General features: G+C 45.8%; 1 protein-coding gene across 1 annotated transcript in view; it reads right to left on the bottom strand.

Moving 5' to 3' along the window:
• Window positions 1-16,581: 16,581 nt before the first annotated feature.
• The window catches only part of ABHD5 (abhydrolase domain containing 5, lysophosphatidic acid acyltransferase), a 30,384-nt gene continuing 26,462 nt past the window's right edge, over window positions 16,582-20,503 (bottom strand). Inside the window, exon 7 of the mRNA XM_064444193.1 lies at window positions 16,582-19,092. Coding sequence (XP_064300263.1) covers window positions 19,003-19,092 — 90 coding nt within the window. The 3' untranslated portion in view covers window positions 16,582-19,002. The remainder of the gene's footprint in view (window positions 19,093-20,503) is intronic.

Raw genomic sequence — 20,503 nt, 5'->3', positions numbered from 1 at the left:
AGAAAGATGTATTTCTGCGGGCCGCTCTCCTTCTCCCCGATACAAACAGGCTCACACGCATGCATATATATACATAAATATACTATGGTTTATTTAGATCTAAGGCCTGTTAAACAACCGGGCTTTAAGACTCATGATGAGATTAATCGGGCATGGTAATTACACATGCTTGAAAATTACTCAGCAATTATACTTGAAGCTACCAAAAATTTTTATGATGAATTACCTTAGGATTTTAATTCTGAAAGAGGTAAGGACAAGGTTAACAGAGGTCTAGTTTGAAGACAGTTGAGCACCAGATAATTATCCTGTGCTGCTGCTGCATATTTACAACATGTACTGCTGCCATGAATCTTCAGACCTGTTGCAATGTAATTATTTCTGTTTTTCACAATATGAAAATTATTCTGCACATGGCTTGGGATTCCCTGCTCAAATCCATGGATTTTTTTTGTTGGTGGTCCAGAGAGGGGACCTGGCAGTCCCTCAGGTCATCACAGGTGGCTCATCCCACTCTCCTTTCCTTACACACCAGGAGGTCGATTAAGGCACCTATTTTGGGAGTTTTCATGGAAAAGGCTATAAAAAATTCTGTTTTCGGAAACTGATGCATCTAAGTTCTTTAAAAATGCAGCGTAAGTGGCCGTTGCTTGCCTGTGTCAGCTGAACTAAGGAGAAGATGGAGACTTGGCATACAGAAGCACACTTTTTTCAGCTACAAACATCTACTCTGTGCATTAAAACCAAAGAGGCTGTAATTTCCCCTTGCTGGCCTCAGCTCCCCCAGGGCGTACGAGGCTGTGGTCCTGGTGGGTGTTGGATGGAGCAGGGGTCTCAGCCCTGTGGGGGACCAGGGGACGGTTTCTGTAGCCAGACTTGTCACGCCTGGTCTGCAGTGGCAGCGTGGGTGTCCCCAGGCATGATGTTTGTCTGCCGGTGCTCAGGCAGGACCAGCACCTTCCTCATGGAAAACGACAGGCAGAGCCTGGCTTGTCCTTGGCCACATCACCGGGTCTTCAACAGAGTTACACAAGAGAAGGGTTGTGTCTCCGATGCCCAGGCAGCGGGAGCAGGGGAGAGGTGGGGCTGAACAAAATCTCTGCAGCACTTAAGTTCCCAAGTAAATATCTAATTAGAGAGATGTTTGACTTCAATAATAAATGAGCTGAATATCAGGAGACATGAGTACTGGCAAAGCACATCCACATCAGTGTCTTTACAATGGGGGCATTTTTTTGGCCTGCCCTCCTATTTAAGATCCTTGTGTAAGTGGAAAAACCATGTGTACAGATGCTAAGGGTAGGGCATGACTTTCCTCGCTCTTGCTCGAACAATTTGGAGGCACCCATCGGCAAACCCACCCTCATCAATTCTGCATCTTCCTGAAAATGTACTTTTAAGCACCTTAATTGCATTTCAGAGATAACCCTGCAGGCAAAGTGACAGGAAGAGAAACCATATGGAGCAGTTTGGCGGTCGGGCTCTTTGTTTTAAATCAATCAAACATCTGCGGCTAATGTAGCTTTGGGCTGCTCCTCAGGAAACATTAGCCCTATTAGTCTGGGCTGGCAGGAACACAAAATAATATATTTATGGACAAAGCACATGTGCATTACTGCTGGAGAGTGAGCAGAGGAGGAGGAAGAGAAGAACTGTGGTCAGCACTTTGCCTTCTCGGGAGGCCAGCTCCAACATGCAAAAAGCAGGGCCGTGGAGTCCTGTCTCCTTGCCCCAGCCCCGCGCCACCCACCTCCCTGCCCGAGTGCAGCCTCAAGACCTACTGCCCAAGCCCAAAGGTGAAACACCACCAAAAAGAAGCTGGGCAGCTTCTTTCCTTAGAGGAAACGAGGTGGGACAGTGTGGTGGGATGTGTTGCAGTCTGCAGGAACAGCAATGGGAGGGGAATGCTGGGTGGTGGGGACACCCATGGGGCTGTGTCTGGCTCCCACACCATGCCCCTGTAGGGCTGATGTACCCCAGCAAGCACAGCACAGGGATCGCATACATCACCTGCAGGCAGAGGTAAGGACCGTGCGCATGAGGGCAAGAGCTTTGGGGCTGCTTTGCAGCCAGCCACTGCCCCTGTGCGGGAGGGAATTTGTACTAGGGAAACCTTAAAAGGTGTGAAAATACTGTATATAATCTTAATTAACTCCCCAACCACAGTTTTAGGTTTCCTTGTTTCTAGTCTCTACAGGGGAAAACTAAAAAGCTTATGACGCTGAGGTGGTAAGGTGGAGCATCCGTATTTAAGGGAAAGTACATCACTGGCATGTTGTGATTCTGCCAAAACAAGAAGTTGTTAAGCCTGAAAACACAAATTATTGTTGACTTTAAGAAAAAAACCCAAACCTATTCAGAGTAACGAGTTATATATTAGGTAGGCTGAGACAAACCTTAACTGCCCCTTAGTGACACTGTGAAATAATCATATAACTATGACATTTCAACTAAGTTTCCAGTCCAGCACTAGATGAGCCTGATTTCCAAAATATAATCTATTTAATCTTTTTTTATTTTTTCTGATGCTATCAATGCTGGGCAGAGTCAGGGATATGGGGATGCCTTAACTGTGACTTCCAAATTTTGAAACATTTAGTTTATCTTTACACTTCTTCAGACCATAATGGCAGTGGTTGGGGAGAGGCAGTGTGTGCAGTCTGAATATTCTTTTTTTAACTATGCATTCATGGCTGCATTTAACTCTAGTGTGTATATATCAGTTTGAGGAGTTTCCTCTTTTGCCCAGGTTGACAATGTCACATTTGTACAGTGACTGTGAAATGCAGAAAGAACACTATTATACGCAGGAAATGTAATGACTTAAATCTGGAGGGTAGTGGTTGTACTTACATTTCTGGTCTTTCATGAGCACATTCCTTTGTAAGCTCTTGCTCTCTTTCAGGGATGCAGAGAAGCTAGGCCGGTTTCATAAAGCAGAGCTCCTGAAGCAGGTAACACAGCATGCTCTGCAAACCTCCTTGCTGCTTCTGCAGCTTACACCCCCTCAAATGCCCCTATACAGTCTTCCTGCCCACAACCTCTCCCCATACCTCTTGTGCATGCAAGCCCCATGTGGGTGTGTGGGTACCCCCACACACTCCACCCTCCTGCTCCTTTCGCAGCCGTTGTGCTTATCCAAAAGTTATGTCAGCTCCCAATGTTTTCAGCTGCACTAAGTCCATTCCTGCCCCAGCAAGCATCCTCATTTCAGAGCAGACACGTGCTTCCACCTTCCTCTTCTCTAACAGATCGATGAATTGTGCCACCTCATGACCCCTGTTCTCCCAGGAGGGAGCTCCATCCATTGTGAAATGGGACAATCTCTGGGACAGATGCTATTGCCTTTTCCTTTCCAAAAGGCTGACAAAGCTTCAGCACTCAATGGCAGGAGAGGGCCTCACCTACTGTTCTTTGAGAGCCCATGAATACAGCCTGTGTGAAATACTTTGCCATCTCCAGCCTAAAGGAAGGCTGGAGAAACATCTACACATTTCCTCTGGTGCACTCATGAGAAGGCAGAAGTCTGAAGACTGCTGCTAAATTTGTTAAAGGATGTATTTTCCAAAGTACTTCCAACTCAGGCAAATTATCCAATTTATTTGCAAATTATTTGAAAATCCATCCTCTATTGAAAAGAATAAGTGCTGTAATTCTGCCAGAGATCTGCTTCATCCGCCTCAGTCACCACCTTCTCCAAGTGCAAATAAATGTTGTCATTCTCAGCAGCATCCCCATCATGCAAAGCACACTGGTTTGGTTTGAATTTTCCCAGCACTGCAAGCAAAAGTTTTCCTTGAGTCATCCAGAGCTGAGGGGCTTCAGGAGGAAACTGAGGGATACTTCAGCTGTGAGGACAGGGAAGTGCTGTTGATGGAGCTTCCCAGTGTGGTTGAGGGCCTCCTGGGAAGGTGGCAAGAATGAGTAGGATGTGTTTCTGGGAGGGAAAAATGGTAGAAGGGAGTTTGCTTTGAAAATAATGTGTATGTGCACCCATAGCCCACACACCATTGTGGGGAAAATACAGGAGGTAGCTGAGGTCTTACAGCAGACCTCCCCCAAGTGTTGGCTGCCCTGTGGTCCCCTCAGTGGCTCAGTGGGGCTGGCACTTGTGTTTTGTGGGTTACAGAGTGGGATGGGGCCCCAGGCAGCACACGGGATTTGAATTGACTGAATTTCCACAGCTTCCTACAAAGCACATTGCTATTGCAAGTCATCCTAGTCCATGTGGTTGAAGGCAATCATCATATACAATATATATGTAATCATCAGCTGTAACAAAGGGAAAGTTTTTCTTTCTTCACCTGTGCTTTGTGGGAACTCTTTTTTCAAAAAAAAAGGGCATGGGACCTTCTCATCGGCAATGACAGTGGCTCAAAACAAGGGTGGCAGTCCTTCCCCATGTGACTGAAGGTCTCTTGTGACCCCAAAGAGATGATACTGCAAAAACAGAATTTGGAGAAGAGTCGGCGTAATTCCAAGTTTAGTTTGTCCTGTCACCAGCTACTTGAAAGAATTCAGTGCTGGACTAATGTATGAAGTGAAGGACATGGAAAGATAATTATGAAAGGAGAAATTAAGTCCTTTGGCATGAGTGTTTGTTGTTTTGGGGAGAGGGAGGTTGTGGCTACCTTTGTGAGAAGTGAGAAACAATCGCTTCTGGCTCACGAGTGACCACACATATATTTGATGATGGTCTGATAAAACCCTGATCCATGTTCAGAATCAGATACAGGTGTAGGACAGATCCTGGGGAGGGATGGACCTCAGGGGGGTAGTCCCTCTACCTTCACACCCCTTTGGACAAGATCCACAGTGTCCTCCCTCCCAAGAAAAAAGGATGCACAGGGCTGGTACCAAGTGAGCTTTGGCTTATGGCTTCTGGGCTGGGCCCCTTTTGGCTCTTGCCCTTTCCTTAGGTGTTCATTGATGGGGCTGTGCTTGGGTGGGTTGTGGCAACCGTTTGCAAACAGGTGGTGCGGAGCCCTGCCCAGCTCATGGTGGGTCACCAGATAAGGTCAGCTGATAGTGGTTGTTTGCATCTTCAGCCTGACCTGCACCGCCTCTGTGAGCTTTGCAAGACCCATTGTCTGGGAACATAAAGAGTGGCCCTAACCTTCTCTCTAGGTATGAAATCAAATACTATTTGTTTTCCTTTGCTTTCAGCAGGTTCTGTAATTATTAACCACACAGAAGGGCTTAGGGTTTACTGTACAGGTTACTGTGGAGCACCCTGCTCAGGGAAGGTGCTCTGCACAAGGCCTTGTTTGCTCCTTGGTGCTCCTGCAAGATAACAAAGACATTGAACAATGGGAACCCAATAATCTTTCTTTTCCCCCCTTGATTATTAATTTGATTTACAGTACTTTTTGTTTGCCACTGATGAGTAATGAGCTATTTCATCCTCCCTTCAGATCTATGCAGAAATGATAGGTACACATCACGCAATGTAAAAGACATATAGATTTAACCCCTCTGACCAACAACGTGCTGCTAATAACACGTGCCTTAGAAATAGTGCTGCGGTGGCAGTCGGGAGAAGTATATTTTTTCAGTCTACCTTTGATTAGGGACATACATTTTTGGAGTGACGGCCTGCCAGAAATACAGTGTTACACAAGCTCTCATCAACCAACATCCTGGAGTAGCTCATTTTTCTATCTCAAGGTCATTTTGGTATTATGCAATTGCACAAGCAAGGTAGGGACTAAAGGGGCAAAAAGACAAAGAAGGTTTTGACACATTCCCAGGAGCTCAGGGCCTTCAGCGCTGTCCATTTAACTATGTCAGTTTGAAGTATTCCCCACGCTTTCTCTCTGTCTTTTTGTGCGGCCCCTGTGCAGTCGGGGGCAGAGGAGTGCCATCTGGCCCTGCAAGCCAGGTGCCTTGGGGTCCTGCTCTCCCCGTGCCAGGCTGCAGCCATGTGAGGAGGGTGCTGTGCAAATACCCAAGCCTCCTTCCCACCCATCTGTAGCATGGGGCATCTTCTTTGGTCTCACCTTGAACAGCCATAGCCAAAAACCCCCGTGCCAGGTCAGCCTGGCGGTCCCTCCAGCCCAGTCCCCTTTCTCCAGCAATGCCCAGTAGAGCAGAGGCTCGGTGCCATTGGGACCAGTACAGGTTAGGGGCAGTGGCAACCCAGCTGGCAGGCAGCCCTCACTCATGCCCCCCTGACTCACCCCAAGTGCCGGCAGGAGAATATATGTGTGGCTTAATAGTGGTGCTGAAATGGCGATGGTTTTCCAGAGCCCTCCAGAGCTGACTCATAGGACAGAGCTGAGCCAGAGATGGCAGGGGGATAGAAATCAGGGCCCTGACGAGCGTCTCTGTCAATTATCTATTTATTTTGTGCACCATCTTCTCCTCCTGCCTGTTGGCAGTAAGGAGAATTCATAAATGATGGTAATAAATGCGAAATGACAGCTAATCTTAATTGACTAAAGCTTCCCTCAAAAGCCTGGGTCGTGCTGGATGTAATATGCTTTAAATGTAAATATATAAGCCAGGAAATTACACTGGCAGTTTTACATGCCTTTAATTGGGTGGGTTTTATGCTGCCAAGCAACAAAATCAAGGTGGGATCCAGTTGCGAGGGGGATTTTTTTCCCCAAAATGTGACCCCCCCAGTTCGGTGGCCTCGCGTTGCTCCTCTGTTGCCGCCTGTTTCCCATATGTCCAAATTTGGGTGTTTGGGAACTTGGTAGGAGTTTATTTTCTCCCTGATCTAACCTCATGGTTCTGGGCATCCACCGCCTGCTCAGTGCAGCCACAAAGACGCAGCCGAGGTGTGCCTCGGGGCAGCCCTGTGCTCTGCCACCAAGATTTTGCCTTATTAATTATTTTCTCTCCACCTATAACGCACCATGGAGTGTTATTTTTCCAAGAAAACACTTTTTCTCCCAGGAAATGGGTGTTAATAGTAAGACACCCCCTTAAGTCCCGTCAGCACATTTCTCTCTGGAAACCAGAGCAGGTTGGCGGTGCCCAGGGGCTCTTTGGAGCCGGGGGAGAAAGAGGAGGAGGCCAGGCACATGCCAGCTATTCCTTTCAGGACATGCAGACAGTGCTTGGTGCACCCCTGGCAGACCTCTCCTCCCATCAGAAGTTATCCAAAAGCTGCAGTATTTTCTGGTGCTCCCCGCAGCAGCCGTGCAGCACCATCTCGCTCCCCAAATTTCTTGGCTGAGAGGGCAGCATCCAGGATGCTGGAGCTGGGACACGTGAAAGGTGAGGGCCAAAGGAGAGGGTAGACAAGGAAGGGAACCTGAAGACAACAGTGTTTTTGCAGTCCTGCCAGGATGCTCCTGCTTGGGGTCTCTTTCCCTCCTTCTCCGGCTTTGGTAGGTCCCCTCCCTGCTGCCTCCCCCGCCTGCCACGCCAGCTGGGGTTGTACTGCGGCACTTTCGTGAGAGTATCCCAGAGACTTCGAAAACTCCTCCTCGTCCTGGCAGAATGACTTGCAGCTTTTCTGAAAGCTGGCAGGCAGCCTCAGTGCTTTACCATGGGAAGAGGCTTAACCCCTTCCCTCCTTCACTTCTTTTCTCCCTTCCCTGGGCCCAGTGCGTCATCCTGCTGGTTTGACCGGGAACTGGCTGGGAGGAAGAACAGAGGAGGAAATATACTTTATTTTTAAGAGCATTTAGCCCTCACGGCTCCATGGTGCAAAGCGCCGGGAATGCAGCCTTGCACTGACAGCCTGAGATTTCATCCATCTGAGGCCACAAGATAAAATCATTGGCATGTGATTTTTGGAAGGGGCAATTATTGAGGATTTGGGGGTCAGCTGGCTGTTTGAGGGGCTTGTGAAACGTTTAGAAGTGAGAGGAAAAGGTTTATCCTTCAGGCACTGCAGGGAAGAGCTGGCAGTGGCTCAAAGGGCTCCCAGACCCAAAGGAATATTTGAAAGTTTTCCTATTTTCTAGCTCTGCGTAAGAGCAACCTGCAGCAATTGCGCAGCAGGGATCTGGGACTCCTGCCTCCTCTTCCTAGATTTGCCTTGGGCTTGTGGCATGATCTTCCTCAAGAACACCCAATTTCTTGGTTAAATTTCAAAAACACTACTTCCCCCCCCAGAAGCTTCGCAGGTATGAAAAACACTGGGGTTCCGTGCACTGCAACTGCAATACCAGCTATCCACCTGGCTCCCTGGTTTGCAGCCAGTTAATGGGGGACCCTGGGGTGCTCCCTCCCTCCCCCTCTGCCTGTGGTCTCCTCTGCACCCCGCACCTCCCTGGGGCATCCCTCGCCCCCTGCCACTGCTTGGGTGGGAATAACCACCCTTTGCCCCTCGCAGAGGCTGGCCAGGACAGGGGACATGTAGCGGGAGAGGTGAGGGCTGGGGAGGAGGAAGACTAAGAGGCTGCCACAGTGAAGGGGTCCTGCCCAGTAAGCCAGGCTTTAAAGTTTTTCCTTCTTTTGCAGACATGGTTCCCACTCCTGCAATTTCAAGACTTCAGATGATTGGGAGATAAATTTAGAATAGATCTGAAAAGTAATTCAGAGGCCTAAAAATAGCCTGTGAGCCTGTCTATCCAGTGACTGTGCAACCAGAAGGGAGGATAAAGGAGAAAAAATGACTGGGGGGGTGGGAGGAAGTAGGAATAAACAATTATTGGAGGGGGCAGCCATGACAGAGAGAAATCTTGAGCGCATATGTGCCCGATCGCTGGGATCAGAAGCCAGAGAGCAAGCTATCTTAACTTGTCCCTGCACGCACTGAGAAAATATGACCAGCTATTTTGGTATTAAAATTGAGAGATGCTATTTCATGTCGCAGTGGGTAGCCCCGCATGACTGCCCACTGCTTCGCCCTCTACACCTCGCCCTGGTGCCAGGGGCATCACCAGTGCCCGTAGCCCAGTGGGCTTTCTTTTTCTTTTCTTTTTTTTTTTTCCTGATAAAGTGGCAGGAAACGCCATTTGCCCTGGGTACCGAACCAGATGTGCAGCTGGCAGGAATCAAACAGCAAATAGGGTTTGTTTTTTTTTTTCAGAACTTTTGGGAAGCTGAGTAAACACAACTCAGGTAGTGATGGGGATTTGGTGTAGCAGGGTTGGACCTGGGGATCATTGACAGGCCCTGGCACAGTGAGCCAGCTCCAGGGTGCCAACAGGAAATCCAGCTAAGAGCAAAAGGAGATGGGAATGGAAACAAGTGACAACATATGAGAAAAGCATCTGTGCTGGGGAGAAGGCACCTGCAGCACAGGGCCACAGTCCATGTTGGAGGCAGGACCAGAGGCAGGCAGTGTACTGCAGGCAGGACCAGGTGCCCCAGCCAGAGCTGAAATGGGTCTCCTGGTCCCCCATGAGAAGACGACCTGGTGGGAACAGGGTACTTGTCCCCCATCGCAACACCAGAGCCACCAGGGGGAGCGTGGCAGTCCTGTGGGGGGAACATGAGGCGGGGGCAGAGGGGGCTGCAAATGTTTCCTGCATGTTGAACGTGAGCTGCGGAGAGGAGATAAATGTCGGCACTGCAAGCTAAGCCTTGCCTCATAACGTGCCTTGCTTTTATAACCTCTTCTTTTTAATATCCTGTTGAGACAGCCTATGCACATGTGCTGGGGGGACCTGCCAAGCAGCTGAGCATCTTAGAGCATCTCGGCCTGAAAAATGCTCGGATGTTCCTGTTGGGGAGCATCTTTCAGGGTGCAGTGCTCTAAGAAATTCAATACTGCATCAAATGCTGGGCTGCCAGACCGCTCCTGTCCTGACCTCTGCTCCTGCAGAGAGACGTGACATGGCCACAGGGTCTAGGTTGGGCACTTCGGTTCAGTGGTGACAGACTGCCGAGGACAAGGACTGCAGTGGAACAGAGAGATGATGTTACAGGTGCATGATGTTACAGGTGCTGAGATAGTCCAAGGACAGATAGAATGACACGGACATCTCCCACATGACCTTTTCGAATGCCACCTTGGAACTATAAAGCTTTTGTTTAGCTGGAGCTGGCATGCACATACACAGGCATTGGGTAGGCAAAACATTGCTTCATGTGTGACGACGCTGCTGGCCACCACGAGTATGTGTCCTTAAAATGCTCCTGGCTGCAGCAACGTCACTTCTCTGGACTGATGTACTTCTCCCCGCCTCTGCACAAATCTGTTTCTGGAGGGTGGCTTTAGGTGTCCAGCAGCACATGGAGGTAGAAGAGCAAGAGCTTCTCTTTCACTTACACCCTGCCTCCTGATGAGTGATTCTGAGTACATAGCAGCATTTCAATTTTCCCCTTGAACTGTGAATCACACCCTGTTTCTGTAACAAGTGCTTTTGCGGCAGACAAGTTATCCCTTGTGTGGTCTGTCACCGTGCTCCCACCTCTGATTGGAAGAAGGGGCGTAGGGGATAGTGTGAGCTTGGGCCAGGGTGTCACCTCTTCTGGGACCATCAGCACCCAGACAAGGAAGGTGGGTGGCCCAGCAGCCACATCCAGCAGCACAACGTTCACGTGGGCTTGGCCATGGCAACAATCCTCTGAACCACGGGAAGAGCTCTCAGCCTCACAGGCTTGCCCCAACACCCTTCAGCATCCCAGTCAGCCCCATGCTCCAGTCACGTGGGGCCAGATCCTGCTTCCTGCCGTGGGCTGGTGACCATCCGGGGTGGGGGAGCCAAGGTGAGGGAAGCAGCCTCACCTTGCCCCAGCTCCCACCATTACCAGTCCCACCAGTATGGTGTAGTGACCTGCCCCTTCCCCTGAGCAGCAGCTGATGCAGCACCAGTTGCCCCACTGAGGGACTGCGCTGGTGGAATGGCTGGGGCAGACACTTCCTACGCCCCTGTCTCCAGTTACCAACACCAGGTGCCAATTCAGTGCCTCTCAGAAAAAAACCCCACCCTTTTAATTAAACCTGTAGCTCAGACTGTGCTTTTCTGTCATTTTGGGGACAACCTATCTTTGCAGGGCACGCTAAGCCTTTCGGCTGCTTTGCCCCCACAGGGCTACAGGCCTTGTTTGGTGCCCACAGTCCATCGCCACAGGGGTGGTCCCAACCTTGGGGACAGTGGGGTCTGTCCCCACCAGAGCTGCACATCCTCAGCCCACCCTTCCTGTGTCGCTCTGTCCTAACAGTGACATGCAGTGGCAGCACGCTGCAACGGAGGCTGGAGATACCCTTGCACTCGGCCTGAGCTGCTGGTGCCAGTTACAGCACCTAACAGGTTTCTGTAGCCACGTCTTTATTTTTTTTTACTAATGGATCAATATTATCTCCATAATGAACTTTGCTCTTGTTTTGTACAGCATTATTTTCTTTAAGCTTCTTTTTGTTACACCCATGCATGCACATATGTAAGCCTACTAAAAATTTTCTGCAGGGGTGCAGGTAAGCAGCAGTAGAGCTGCTATCCCTTTTCCTAGGGCAGGGCCAGCAATGCATCTGCATCGATGCTGTGATGCTGCTGCGTCTCCCGGAGCAAGTAGGGTGTATCGAGAGGCAAGGCTGGCACAGGCTGGGGGATCCCGGCTGCCTCACCCACACCCTGTGCTCCACACAGCCCCCACCACCTTCCCATTTCAGGGGGTTTCAACACCTGCTGGTGACAGATTCAATGAAGCAAAGGGAGCTTCTCCCCTGCCCTACAGCCAAGGGCAGTAGCAGCCCTTCACCTCAGCAGGTTTGCTGGGTGCAGTGCCCGTTCAGACCTGGCAGAATGTGCCCAGCGCATACTTCTGCACTGCTTACCTGCTGCTGCTTGCAGATCAAGTAGCTAATGTCCAAGCAGTCCCATTTAAACCCACAATCAAATTACAGGAACAAAATTAGAAGCCAGACTGGAGCCACTTTAAAAGTTGCCCCTTATTTAATAATTCTGTCGCAGTTATTTTTCCCCTTATCACCATTTATTCTCATTCTGGGGCCAGTCTGTAATAACGGAGGAGGTTCATTTGTGCTCCCCCTCCTCTTCCCAATGTCTAGTCTATGTGGGTTTCATTTCTGCCTTGTGAAAGACATTAGGATAAATAAAACAATGATGCAGTACTGCAGAGGTCTATGTTAATGGGACCACACTGCACTCACCCCTTCCACAATCCTCCCTTTCCCATATGAAAGCGGTCAATCAAATAGATGAAATCCCTGTTTCAGCCCTGTCCACACCTATAGGTATCCATCTGTCGGGTGTGGAAGAAGAAATTGCAGTGCAGCTCTTTCCTTCAAGGCAGCGCTATGCAGAAGCAGGAGCCGGGAGGAGGTGCTGGGTGGTTTGGGAGCACCATCTCCCCTCTAGTGGGGTCTGCGCAGAATTGATGGAGGAAAGGAGGTGAGAGCCTCTGCTTCCCTGCTGATAGAGGAAAGGAGGTGAGAGCCTCCCCTTCCCTCCCTGCTCCTGCTGACCTCCTGGACGGCCAACAGTGCACGCGTGGGGATATTGGGGTGGTGGGGACACACATCCCCAGCTAGGAGCTGGCTTGCACTGAAGGAGCCAGGCAAAATACTTCTGTAATCATTTGCCTACTAATTAAAAATGTGACTCAGTGAGAGGCTGGATTCATTCACCTGGCTGGATTTTCATCTGTTTCTGGATATCACCAGGACAAAAAATAAATGCAGCTTCTCACTAACCCTTCAGCATTTTAGTAAAAACCATTTTTAGAGCCCTTTTAAAAACAAGTCTATGGCCATTTTACAACAGGCAAACACTGCTGTGTGGTTAGTTGTTGCCCCAAAACTACCACTGAAATCTGCCAGTATTTTAAAAAAATAAAAAAGTTTATGCAACATTTTGGTGACAACTGCCTCTGTGGCACACCTGAATTCTTGTTTTCTATGAACAAGGCATGACCCTAACTCATGGTAGGCATGGACTTGGGTATTTGCTGGCAGGAGCTGTGGGAGGTGCCACACAGCCTGGAAGCTGCTTCAGGGCGATGCACAAAGTCCCAGCACGGCCTGATCCTGCCTGTGCAGAAGAGAGTTACCCACTGGCACGGGGGTTGAAGCATGGGATATCTCCGTGAAGGAAAGCGTGAGGATCTGTAGCCTGGGAGAGGCGTCCCTGACTAGGGGACCCGCTGCATGCCGGTCCTCTTGCAGGGCACGGAGAGGGGCTGAAAGCTGGGCAGATGATGCGGGGCCACGAGCTGGCCGGCAGGTTATCTCCTCGGCTTTCTCTGCACCTTACCTGCACCCACTATTACCCTGCAAAGTTTCTCTGTAGAAACCGCTGGGAACTCCTGAAGACTTCAGCTGCGAGCAGGCTAACTGCTGGTGGATTGTGTATTGCTTGGACAGAGGTGTTTAAGATGCCCAAGACACTCAAAAGTTTCATCCTGCAGTTGAGGCAGCTGGACGCAGGGAATTAAATTGTGAGTCAGGGTGTGCAGCAAGCAGGGATGACAGCAGCACAGTGCTCAGGCCCTGCAAGCCTGGAAACAAGCCAGAGCCAAGGGCTAAATGGGGCTCACCATCCCACCGCTCTCAGGAATCATCATGCGCTGGTCCTTCTCCTCCATGCACGACCCCACTACTGGAGCCTTCCTTCCGCTTGCACACCCTCGCTAAGCAGAGTGCTTGCAGAACAGTTATTTTCCTTAACCTTGTATTTATCAAAGCACCTACCGGGGCCACTCACGAGGCAAAACTGGCCACCGGTGTGTGGTCAAACACAGGGGCTCAGTGTTCAGCAGGATGAGCCGAGGGAGATCAGCCTCGCTCCTGGCAGGCACCAAGGAGAACATGAACCTTAGTTAAACGTGAGCAATAATCCCCTTTTCAGAGGGGTGCTCTAGCTGGGGGATTTGCATCCACTATGCTGTTTGGCCGCCGTTTGAGGTTTGAGCTTTGAGTGAATGCAAATGCCTTTAAATAAAGTCAAAGCAGAAAAGCTGCTGGATATCAGGCAAGCATTTAAATATCACAAAGCTACAAAGGAAGTGATAGCCTCACCTTGCTCCACATACAGCTCCAGTCATTTACACATCAAGTAGGTGAATTCAAGAGTGCAGAAATAGACCTGTAAATATATGGAGATTCTGCTTTTGCAGTAGTTCTATTTTCAAAGCACATCTACTTCTTAGCATACATTCGGGTCACACTCCACCTCACAGCCTCACCCTGCCTTCCCGAACAGGCTGTTTCAGCTTGCTAGCTTTCCTCTACAAGTGAAGCATAAAATACAAGTAAATACCTAAATTTGGTGTTGTCACCACTTTCAACTTGCTGCTAATTACTATTGCAAATTATGTACATATCCAAAAATGCCTAAATTTCAGCACACTATGTTCTTCCTACTTGTGTTTCTTATTTTTAATATACATGACATATATGTCCAGATTTTATATTTCTACATTCTACTGACCACATCCAAATCTTAAGGCAGGATATTCCTGTGACCAAAACACAGGCAAAATGGAATATAGCCAAGGCCCCCCACTCCTCTCGTAAAAGATGGATTTATGATCTTTAGTGATAAGTCTTATCGTACATCTTGATCTTCCATCTTACCTCAGGTAGTCCAGCATCGCCCCTACCTCATGCTTCGCCATCAGCTCATTTTTGACTTGTGAAAATGCTGTTTTTCATTTCTTGAGCACTGCAGGAGCGAGACAGCCATTCTTTAAATATTTCCCATCCAAGTACCAGTCTGAGGCAACGGCAGCCAGCTTGTGAAACAGCGCTTGCATTCAGAGGACAAGCTTTAGTCAAAGTAGGCACACCAAAACTTTACAGTGCCACGCATACTGTAGACCCAAGCTTACCAGACAACATTCCTTCTAGCTGGTGCTGCAGGCATCCTCCTTACCTCGGTAAGCCACGTTACTGTGGGGCAGCCTTAGCTAGGCCGAATAAAAATGAGCAGAATGGAGCTTGGAGATGTAAACAGTAAACACTATCTTGCTGCCTAGCTCCAGCACCCAGAGAGAAAGCTGTAGCTAAGAAAGATTCAGTGTTTTAGGGAGGCAATGAGGAATTAATTATACGAGGAGATACTTCAGTTTAGCACTTAACTGGATTACAGACGCTGGCCGCCTGGGGCTTTGTCATCTCCTTGCAGGTGCTCCTTTGGCAGCAGGCTACCTTCTACTCTAGCCCAGAAATTCACACCTACCCCAAGCGCATCAGCCAGGTTCTTACCTCTCGTTTGCTGGCCCTCGCTCTAGGCACCCATGAGCCTTTCCCTCACCATTCCTCTTATCCTCACCCAGAGCTGTACCAGCTCTTGAAGCAAACATTCACACACGCACCCCTCTTCAGCTGAATCTTGCTGTTTTCAGCTGCATCATTCATTTCTACCTCTTACTCTTCCTTGTGGTGTATGTTGTCATTCCAGTTATGTGCCTCTGCTCTATGCACTTGCCCATCCACCACCTGCATGAAAACCTGAAGTCTCCAACCATTTTCATCTACTGCCACTATTACAAGAAAGCAGTTGCTGCACACATCTGTGCCCTAATCTGGTCTCACCAGTCCCACTAAAACATGTCTTCTCTCCAGTTACCTCCAGCAACTTACCCTTTGACAAGTTTCACTTGTGTTTCCTACAAAATAAATCCCCAGGTGAAGGCTTATTGGCAACTTGCACGTGCTGCCATGCTTAAACACTGCAGGATGGGCCGACAGAGAACTGGCCAAAGCAACTGAACCCAATGAAATGACGGATAGCTGGAGGAGCCCCGAGAAATTACCTACTTAAACAGCAATTGACTAATAGCTCTGGGCTGCTGGAGGCTCACATTTTAACCAATGCTAGCAAAACAGGCAATCCTGAATACATTTGCCAATAAGTTGATTCCAGATGGTTTTATTGTGTTTAATCTTGTCTTACTCTCCGTCAAAAAGCTGAATAACTGTGATCTGGAAGGGCTGGGAATGTGAGGAACCACAGCGGACCACAGAGAGTGTTTCAGACACAGACTGTCACATCAGTTCAGCAAACACAGTTGTAGCAACCTTAAAAAGATAAAGGCTTAAAAAGAAATGCCAGCGTTGGTTTAATTTGAGTGAGACCAGATGATGGCATTTCTCCTGTTTGGACCCCTTTTTCCAAGCTCAATGCCTACAAATTCACATTCTCCATTTCTATTTCACAACCAGATACAAACAGGGACTTTTTTGTGATGTTTGTGAATGTTTTATTATAGACTCTTATCAATAAATTACTTCTCTGAAAATCAGTTTTTCAGAACTAAAATCTAATCTGGCAAGGTTCAATAAGTAACAAGATGAACTCAGCCATGCAAACAAAATATTACTAAGTTACTTTAATAAAATTTTATCACAACAGCCTCAGGAAGAAGAGCGTGTCCTGGAGACTTAGACAGTTAATCTTGATCTTATTAATATTTTGAATTATTTTTGTTACGCCCTAGCCTCTGGTACACAGCTGTCTTCATTTTTATGCTAGAATGGGATAGATCTTTAGGTGCATTTATGCCTGTGATTCTTTTCTTCTTTTATAGTGCTGTAATATAAATAGCACCATCAGTGTTCAGTGCTTGCCACAGTACGCCTAAGCAACTGGTCGCTGCACTGAAACAGAGCTGGAGAAGCTGAGCTTATTCCTGGACAGTAATTGCTCACAAAAGGTCTAGCTCCCAAGTCGTCCCAGTATGTGCCATTCATTTTCTGTTCAGCATCTCTTACGATGTTTATTAAAGTAACTTTATTGGGTTATGTTGCACACAAGAGGATATACAAAATTCCATCTCGACCTTCACAACAGTATCTAATACTGCCTGGAAGATAACCAACAAACATTTCCCTTGCATATACAATCAGCATTCTGAGCTTGCAGCTACTCGTTGACAAATGCTTACTGGTTTCAGTTAAATACAAGAACACCTAAGAACATTGAGACATATCAAAATAAGCATTACTGTATTTTTAATGTATTTTTGGATGGTTACTAATTACTCTTGATTTCCAGGCCTTAATTACACACAACTTTTACAAAAGCAACATTATGTCTTAACATTAATCAAACACAACATTTAAGATTTTTTTTTTATTGTGCAAAACTTAAGCAATAAGTCATATTAGTACAACAAGCAGCTGAAAAAGCAAGGGATATTTAAAACAGTATTCACATTCAGCGTGCAATTTTTATCCCTACTTCGATCTTTTGATGTGGAATCTAGAATTCCCATCAGTAAGTGCTATCTGAAAATATCAATGGTTTGTTTCATTTTTTGCTATTTGGAGGAGACCCAGAATATATTTTTGCATTAGGTTTTTACACACAATTAAAACATCTGTTTAAGTTGATAAATACAAATTAGACAATGAAAAGGGTGAAAAAATACATATTGAAGGCATCCACCTACATGGTGGCATGACTGATAATTACTAGCTTATATTAAAAAAAGTAATTGATATTCTGATTTTCCATTTTGACCTCAGTATTTTAGCAAATAACCCCAAATTTTGTTTTAAAAAAATCTGGCATCTGCTAACTGAAAAAGTAATTTAATTCAATAGTTAATTTTAATTAAAATCTTTAGCTTATTAGATATTAAATACTGCCAGACAAGGCAGTCACAAAGACTGTTTGATGTTTACATAGCACCATATAGATAAATACCTCCTTCAGAAAGAGAGATAATGTTGGGCTGGGAACATAATTAGAGTATTTCCTGAATATTTTAGATATCTTTACCTCCCACATCATAAATACATGCAACAATTCCTTAATTTGAGGAAAAAAAATGCACTTAATTCCACTCAAGCTTTAAGACGGTGCTATCATTAATTTAAATTCTTTATGTATAAAAGTATCAAGAACTATTCAGTAGTCAATTTAATATTCAAAAGCAGATCAATAGTTTTACGTAAGTTTGTTAAAAAACAAACCACCACATAATTTGGCTTTAAAGTGACAAAGTATTTTGCTTAATATAATTTACCAAGCCTGTGAAGAACTAATGCCAAACTACTATTTCAAAAAGATGCAGAGACTGTATTATCTCTGATACTGATAATTATATAAAGAATCTCCAAGAAATATAATTATAATTTGTTACAGTGGTATTGTTCATTCCAGTAATAATCCTTCCTATAAGGAGGCTACATGTTAACTAAAATACGCTAACCCGTTGTAGTTCCCAATTAGAGAACATCAATATTCTTCCTCTGCCTCTCCTCCACCCCAAACTTACTAAAAAGCAGACTAGGTTTTCTACCTAAAGAAAAAGGGAATTACGCTCACCATCCAGATGGCCGTTCCCTAGCCCTAATCAAAATCTTAACTTATCTACCATTGTTAGGTTTAGGCTAGTAACAGATCTGACAGTACAGTGTCAAAAATAGATGGAGTAACAAACAAGCCATCTTCTGTATTTTAAATCACGGAAATCTACGTATCAAAAAAATTATGGAAGTATGAGTGCTGGTGACATCATTGACTCTTACAAACTGAGCCTTCCGTGAAAGTTGCACAGATGGAAAAAGATGTCTTGAAATAAATGGAAATAAAATCCAGCCGAAGATTTCCTAATATTGAGCCCCAATTCCTTACAGACTAACAAACGTATTTCAGTGACAGACACTGCTCATCATCTTGACCCTGTCCCTCTCCCAAAATCAGCTTCATAAGCTGTTATTACTCCAGTTAAAAAAAAATACACCCTCTTAAAATGTATAAGCAATTTCATATTCTTCCTATGAAACAGCAATTTAAAAATCTGAATGTTTATAAAGAAACCAAATTGCATTTTATACTTTGTATCTATATCGATACAGTTGCCTGTGTTAGTGGATAACTCAGCATCTTTAGAAGTTCAACATGTGCAAAATTTAATCACATTTTGAAGAAAATTACAGTTTAAAAGTTATATGTAATTTCATATATGACAGGCCAATTATCTAAAGACCAATCTCAAACAAAGCTGTACGAAGTTTGCTTCAAATCTCCCTATACCCGCCCCAAAAGGCACTAAGTGGTTTAAGTGTGCAAATGGCTTCTTAGAAGAAACAGTGTGCAAACGGAGCCTGTTCCATTAGCTCCACATTTCCTAGAGAGTATTGCTATTAAATGCTATCTATGGTATGACTTCCTAAGACAGTCAGTCCACAGAATCACAGATATCTTTCACTCTCTGATTGAAGTCTTCAGGCTGATCAGCGTACACATAATGACCTGCACCAAGGATAGCCTAGAGGATAAAGGTGAAGAAACAGGTCAAAATCACAAGAATGTGATAAACGAATAAATAAATACTGGGGTAATGTGAAGACCCAGACTTTTACACATTACCTACTTGACACATCATTACTTGAAAAGACAAATGTCAAAACTGGAACTGATCTCTTGCACCTTGCAAGGAGGTGGGATCATACAGCCTAAAAAGGACTCTAAAACATAAGGAAAAACGAAAGCTTGTTTCACATGTCAGAGGAACTTTGCTACACAGGAAAAGGTAAATCTACCGCTTATTCAGCTGCACACCTTGTCAAAAAAAAAAAAACAACCACCATTTAAGCGGACACAAGTCACTGCAAAACAAACTCAGGAGAACGTGCTTTACGTATCAAACTTCTGCTTCATCTTCATCCCCTTCATTCTCCACTGAAATAGTTCTGCCAGGTTTCTCTGTTCCCATTAGAGGAAGCTTCAAATTTATTTTTATAAAAATGATATGAAAGAGACTAAAGAAGGTACTAGGATAAATGATTAAGAACTCAGAAGCTTAAATTTCTAGGGATTTTCTAGACTGGTGGAAGCAGATTTCAACACTTTGAATTAACAACTACTATGTTAAACTGGGACAAGTAAAATCCAAATGACATAATATATGGGGGGAAAACCCCACATTTGCGACCTAGATTTCACAGCAGCTATGTAAGAAAATTAATCGTTTAAGTAACCACACCCTATTTCTATAACTTATCATTGGCTGCCAAAACTGGTACAAAGCAAGCCATCACCATAATAAAAAGCAATGGTACTCAACCTATTTTCTTTCCATTTTATAATCAGTCCAAGATTAATTGGTATTTAAATCTACTTTTCCCCTCCCTCCATTAAAACACTCCCTCTTAAGTCTCTAACAGAAGCCCATAAAAGTATAGCTATGTTATTGTGTTGAAAAACCCCACAAACTCAAAGTAAAAATTAGTTAGAAGTAAACACACATACTGAAACCCCAGAACCTCTGTGCAATTTACCAAGGCTGGCACTGCTAGTCCATGTCTCAGCCTCATGAGAACCCTTTCCCTCCTATGGTTTTTTGAATGTCCCTATAATTTCTACCACTCCAATTTACCTTTTAGGATCTCTATTTGGCTTGACATAACTTTAACCTGAAACACAATAAAGTTTTCTACAGTCCCTTTTAAAAGCCATTGACCAGACTGGAAAAATCTGCCTGGTTATCCTAGCAATCTGCTGTATACGTCTCAACAGTGACTTTTTCTAACAACTTTCTGTCTGGTTAAGCAGTTAAGTTACACTTTCAGTCTGGATGTCAACATTTATGAAACGTATTTGTGCTCTTTAACACATGTTAACAGTTCAATAACAATGTATTTTCTCTGAGTTCCAGCTCTGAAGCCAGCTATACCAAG

Source organism: Phalacrocorax carbo, chromosome 2 (assembly GCF_963921805.1).
Source record: "Phalacrocorax carbo chromosome 2, bPhaCar2.1, whole genome shotgun sequence".
NCBI classification, from domain to species: Eukaryota; Metazoa; Chordata; class Aves; order Suliformes; family Phalacrocoracidae; genus Phalacrocorax; species Phalacrocorax carbo.
Note: the sequence above shows the minus strand (reverse complement) of the source record. Positions and strands in the feature narration are given on the sequence as shown.